Below are 5670 nucleotides of genomic sequence, written 5' to 3' on the forward strand. Positions count from 1 at the left end.
GGGGTCCCAGGAGGGGTCCCAAAGGGGATTCAGGTGAATTCCCGGGAATTTCCCAGTCCCCGCCTCCCCCGCGCTCCCTCGGACACTTTCGCTTTCCCGTCTCACAACCTGCGCCGCCGGGATCAGCCCGGAGTCCGATGACGTCACAGGCGGATCGGGCTTCCATTGGCGATCGGGAAACGGCGGAGCCAATCGCGGGCCGGAGGCGGCTCTGTGGGCGGGGCCAGGGACGGGTCAGGGCCCGGCGGGGCCGCAGCGGAGCAGCGCGATGGCCCCAGCGCTGGGTCTGGGGGCGGTCCTGGGGCTGCTGGGGCTCCTGGGGGCCCCGGGGGGGGGGACGAAGGGTAAGTGGGACCCTCGGAGTGAGGAACTCCGGAACTGCCATGCCTGGGCACTGGGACCCCCCTAAACCCCCCATTCCCGGGCACTGGGACACCCCCCCCCCCCCCCCCCCGCAGCACCAGGACCCCTCTAAACCCCCTTATCCGCACTGGGACCCTTGAACGTGCATTCCTGGGCACGGGAAACCTCCTGAACCGCAATTCCTGGACAGGGGGACCCCCTTGAACCTTCTTTCCCGCGAAGGGAACCTCCCCCAAACCCTATTCCCAGAAGGGAGGCCCCCTGATACTCCATTTCTGCCCACGGGAAACCCCTTGAGCCCCCATTCCTGGGCACTGGGACCACCCTGCACCCCCTTAACTGGCAGTGGGACCCCTTGGATCCCCATTCCTGGGCATTGGGACACCCTGAACCACCTTATTCCTCACTGGGACCACCTGAACTCCCATTTCCATATACGGGGACCCCCCTGCACCCCATCCCCGGCTCCAGAACCCCCCAGAACTCCTTTACTCTGAACAAATACCCCCCTGCAATCCCTTTTCCAGCCATCCTGCCTCTCCCAGCCCCCTGATCCTCCCTTTTCTTTGACTCTGGGAACCCCTGAGTCCCTATTCCTGCACTTCTCAGCCCTCAGATCCCACTTTCCTCAACACTGGGGACCCCTGGACTGCCCTTTCCTGGGCACAGGGACCCCCTGGGCCCTCTGTCTCTCCTTTCCCAGTCCCATTCCCGCCTTTTACTTGAACCTTGGACCCTTCCTGACTCTCTTGGCTCTCCCAATTCCACTTTCTTGACCCTTGCACCTCCCAAACCTGCCAATCTCAGAGTGCTCCCAGTTCTTCACTCCCTGCTCTTCCTGCAGGGGGTCCCAGGCACTGGAACCCCCTTGGCCACAATTTCTGGGCACTGGGACCCCCCTTCACCCCCATTCCTGGGCATGAGGACTCTCTGCAGCCCCCTCATCTGGCACCAGGACCCCCCTATACCTGGTTATCCTGTAGCAGTACCCCCCTGCACCCCCTTTCCTGGCCATCCCACCTCTTCCAGACCCTCCTTTTCCTTGATCCTAAGACCCCCTGACCCGCACTCCAGCTTTTCCCAGCCCGAAGTCCCTCCTTTGGTCTACACCAAACACCTCCAGGACCCCCATTCCCAGCCATCCTGGGTCTTCCTTTCTTGTGACTTCTGTTTTCTCGTCACTGGACGCCTGGACCCCCATTTTCCTGGGAACAGAGACCCCTGGACCTCTCATTTCACCCCTCCCAGTCCCTGCACCCATCATTCCTTTATCCTTGGATCCCCTTGGATCCCATCTTGTTCAGCACCAGGATCCCTCTGACCCCCCCCTTATCCTGCACCAGTATCACCCCCTGCCCCCTTTTCCAGCCATCCCACCTCTCCCATCCCCCCTTTTCCTTGACTCTGGGACCCCCTGAACCCCCATTCCTGGGCATGGGGACTCCCCTGCATGTCTCATTCAGCACCCAGACCCCCATAACCCTTTTTTTTTGGGACTGGGACCCCCTGCACATCCTTACTGAGCACTTTGACCCCCCTGTACCCCCTTTCCTGGGCACAGGCACCCTCCTACACCCCCCTGTGTACCAGCAAGACCCCCCTGAACTTCCATTCCCATACACTGGGACCCCCCTACAGCCCCTTATCCTGCACCAATACCCTCTGCACTCCCTTTCTCTACCATTCCGGGTCTCCCCACCCTGTGACCCCCTTTCCCTGACCCTGAGGGCCCCTGGATCCCCCTTTCCTGGACACAGGAACCTCTTGGACTCCCCGTCCCAGCTCTCCCAATTCCTGTACCCTCCTTTTCCTTGACTCTGGGACCCCCCTGAGCCCCCAGTCCTGTGCAGTGGGACCCCCTTGCACCCCCTACCCCGGCACTGACACTCCCTGCACCAACTGCCCTGGGATCCCCAAAGCCCTTCCTGGCTCTGTCAGCTCTCCCTTTCCTTTACCCTTGACCCCCCAGTTCCCCCAAATCTCCGTGTCCCCCCAGTTCTCCACTCCCTGCGGTACCAGCACATGGCGGTGTCAGAGCCCAGCCCGGGGGTCCCCCAGTTCCTGGCCATGGGATTCCTGGATGGGATCCCCATTATGCGCTATGACAGCGAGCGGGGCCGGATGGAGCCACAGACGCCGTGGATGGAGAAGGGACCCGAGCCGGGATTTTGGGATGGAGAGACCAAGATCGCTGAGGTGCACCAGCACTGGGCTGCCGACAGCCTGGAGACACTGCGGGTCCGGTACAACCATAGCAGGGGTACGTGGGGACAGCTGGGAATTGGAGAGTTCCATGGGGCTGGGCTGGGATCTGTGGGGCTGAGATGTGATCCATAGTGCTAGAAGAGATCTCTGGGCTGGAGGAGGATCTTTGGGTCTGGGATGGGATCTGTGGGCCTGGGGGGGGTCTGTGGGTCTCATGAGGATCTGTGGGACTGGGATGAGATTTGTGGGGCTGACGGACATTTTTGGGGCTGGAATGGGATCTGTTGTGCTATGAGAGATGTGTGGGCTGGAGGGGGATCTTTGGGGCTGGGGAGGATCTGTGGGTCTGAGATGGGATCTATGGGGCTGAGGTGCATCTGTGGGGCTGGGATGTATCTGTGGGGTTGGGTTGCAATCCATGGTGCTATGGGAGATCTCTGTGCTGGAGAGGGAATCTTTGGGGCTAGGGGAGATCTGTAGGGCCGGGGTGCATCTCTGGGGCTGGGATGTGTATCTGTGGGGCTGGGATGGAACCTGTGAAGCTGGGATGAATCTGTGGGCCTGGGGGACCTGAGGGGCTGGGGGCAATCTGTGGGGCTGGGCTGGGATCTTTGGGGCTAGGAGCGATCTGTGGGGCTGGGCTGGGATTTGTGGGTCTAGGGGGCATCTGTGAGTCTGGAATGGGATCTGTGTGGCTGGGCTGGGATTTGTGGGGCATTTGTGGGGCTGGGGGTGATCTGTGGGGCTAGGTGGAAATCCATGGGGATCCAAGGGGCTGGGATGAGGCTCTGTGGGTCTCCATCACACTCTGTATGGGGCTCTGTGGGGCTGGGACACAATTCCATGGGTCTCTCTGGGTCTGTTTGCCCCCCAGGTCTCCACACACTGCAGTGGGTTTCTGGCTGTGACCTCCTGTCCGATGGGACTGTCCAGGGATCGGACCGGTACGGCTACGACGGGCAGGATTTCCTCGCCTCCGAGCTGGGATCCAACAGCTTCGTGCCAGCCAACATCGCTTCCCAGGTCACCAAGAGGAAAGGGGAACACGAACAGATCGAGGTGGAGCAGTGGATAAAATACTTGGGGCTCACCTGTCCAGAATGGCTCCAGATATTCATCAGATACGGGCAGGAGGCGCTGGAGCGCAAAGGTGGGGATGGAATTCCCATCAAAATGTGGAATTTGAGAATGGAGGACTTAGGAATGTGGTAATTTGCAGGGGAATTCCATGGATGGATCTCAGCCCCATTCCCTTGCCTTGGGAATTCCAGATCACATCATCTCCCCATGCTCGTGGGAATTCCATGGTTGGATGTCGCCATTATCCCATTCCAGAGCCCCCTGATGTCCACGTGTCCAGCAAAGAGGAACACGGGATCCTGACGTTGTCCTGCCGTGTGTATGGATTCTACCCCGGGGTCATCGGGATCAGCTGGATGAAAGGGGATGAAATCCGGGATCAGGAGATGGAGTGGGACGGGGTCGTTCCCAACAGCGACGGCACCTTCCACAGCCGGGCCAGGATCGAGGCGCTGCCGGGGGAGTGGGAGCAGTACCGGTGCCGGGTGGAGCACGCCGGGATGCCAGAGCCTGGGATCTTTGCCTGGGGTGAGGCTGGGAATGTGGGAACTGGGAATTTGGGAACAGGGAATTTGGGAATGTGTCGTAGTGAGATGGGGGTTCCCCTCCCCCTCCTCACACTCCCACCCCTCCCAGAGCCAGATTCCATCAGGAATTCCACCCCAGTGGTGGTCGCCCTGTCCGTCATCGCTGCCATCATCATCATCAGCCTCATGGGATTCGGTGTCTGGAAGCTCCAATCTGGTAACTCACAGGATGGGGGTGGGGAAGGGGCACAGATCCACCTGACAGCATTCCAGAAATCCTGTGCCACAGGTGCTGATCCTGCTTTATTTCCATAGGGAACAGGGAGAGGAATGGATACAACACAACGCCTATGAGTGTACCAGCAGTGTGTCTGGATACAGATCCAGATACTCTCCTTGATGGATCCCAGGATGGATTCAGGTGTGTGATCCAGAATCTCATGGATCCAGAATCTCATGGATCTTCTGTTTTCCATAGGAGCAGATGCTTGAACTGATGGCTCCCCTGCAGGTATGGAGTGGGATCCAGGTGGGATTCCAAGGGGAATCAGAGCATAGTGGATGGAGCAGGATTGGGATGGGATTCCAGATCAGGGCAGGGTTCCAGAGTAGGATCAGAATTCTGGAGTGCTATCAGGGCTGGATCCATAGGTCAGGATCAGGCTGGATGGATGGAGTGGGATAGAGGTGGAATTCCACAGTGGGATTGGGTGGGATGGCTGGAGAAAGATGATGCTGGATTCCAGAGGAGCTCCTGCTCTCTGTGAGCTCCACAGCCAGATTCACCCCTTGGGATAAGGACGGAGACATGGTGACTCTGTCCCCCACTCTCATCCCAGCAGGAATCACCACCTAAGCAATCCATGGAGCTGGATCCAGCCCCTTCCCTCTGCCTGGGGAAAGCCAGGAGCTGCTGGCAGAGCTCATCCTGCTGCTTCCACCCACCCTGGCACCCCCGTGCCTCTTCCTGATGGATCAACTTCCTGCTTTTTCTTGTCTGAAAATCAAGAACCACAATTATTCCCAATGCTTTAATTAAATCTCCTGTTTTGGCAATAAATTCTTATCCCCTCCTCTGGCATTCGGCAGTTCCTCTTTGGGAACCAGGAATGGGATTGGGACACCAGAAATGAGAACGGGGCCAGTGGCAGCAGGTTGTGAACAGCAGGAATGGAAATGGGGATAACAGGAATTGGAATGGGGACAGGAATGGAAACACCAGGAGACAACGGGACTGGGATGGAAACACCAGGAATGGGAATGGGGACAGGGATGGGGACCCCAGAGATGGAGGTGTCCCAGGTTTTAGTTTGGGGTCTCCTGTAATCCCCCAAACCACCATGAGGGCACAGACACCAATAATGGGACCGGGCTGGGGCCAATCATGGACAGGGCAGGGGCGAGCAGAGCAGGGGACGGTCCCACGGGAACTGCTCGGGAATGGGAAGAGTAAAAGGTGATGCCGCTCCCGGCTCTGCCCCTCTCTGGCTGCGAA

The 5670-nt window shown here is 59.1% G+C and overlaps 1 protein-coding gene across 4 annotated transcripts; it reads left to right on the forward strand.

Moving 5' to 3' along the window:
* Positions 1 to 237: 237 nt before the first annotated feature.
* On the forward strand, positions 238 to 5256 carry LOC139673833 (class I histocompatibility antigen, F10 alpha chain-like). 4 transcript variants are annotated; one of them, XM_071559664.1, is made up of 8 exons: positions 240 to 344; positions 2360 to 2623; positions 3443 to 3718; positions 3904 to 4176; positions 4285 to 4392; positions 4491 to 4529; positions 4654 to 4686; positions 5015 to 5256. In XM_071559664.1, exons 1-7 carry the CDS (start codon positions 269 to 271, stop codon positions 4665 to 4667), a joined length of 1050 nt encoding a protein of 349 aa, XP_071415765.1. In that variant the 5' UTR covers positions 240 to 268; the 3' UTR covers positions 4668 to 4686; positions 5015 to 5256. The 4 variants fall into 4 exon arrangements, with proteins under 4 accessions (XP_071415766.1, XP_071415765.1, XP_071415764.1 ...); XM_071559663.1 differs by having other exon boundaries at positions 5018 to 5256; XM_071559665.1 differs by having other exon boundaries at positions 238 to 344; positions 4491 to 4686; positions 5018 to 5256.
* Positions 5257 to 5670: the final 414 nt, after the last annotated feature.

The sequence above is a fragment of the Pithys albifrons genome, chromosome 7 (assembly GCF_047495875.1).
Source record: "Pithys albifrons albifrons isolate INPA30051 chromosome 7, PitAlb_v1, whole genome shotgun sequence".
Taxonomy (NCBI): domain Eukaryota; kingdom Metazoa; phylum Chordata; class Aves; order Passeriformes; family Thamnophilidae; genus Pithys; species Pithys albifrons.

What these genes read in the sequence shown, in the direction of transcription:
- LOC139673833 (XM_071559665.1), top strand. Translation starts at nt 269, where the DNA reads ATGGCCCCAGCGCTGGGTCTGGGGGCGGTCCTGGGGCTGCTGGGGCTC. An exon ending in GGAGGCGCTGGAGCGCAAAG is followed by an intron (nt 3,719 to 3,903) that starts GTGGGGATGGAA and finishes ATCCCATTCCAG; the next exon opens with AGCCCCCTGATGTCCACGTG. An exon ending in GCCTGGGATCTTTGCCTGGG is followed by an intron (nt 4,177 to 4,284) that starts GTGAGGCTGGGA and finishes CACCCCTCCCAG; the next exon opens with AGCCAGATTCCATCAGGAAT.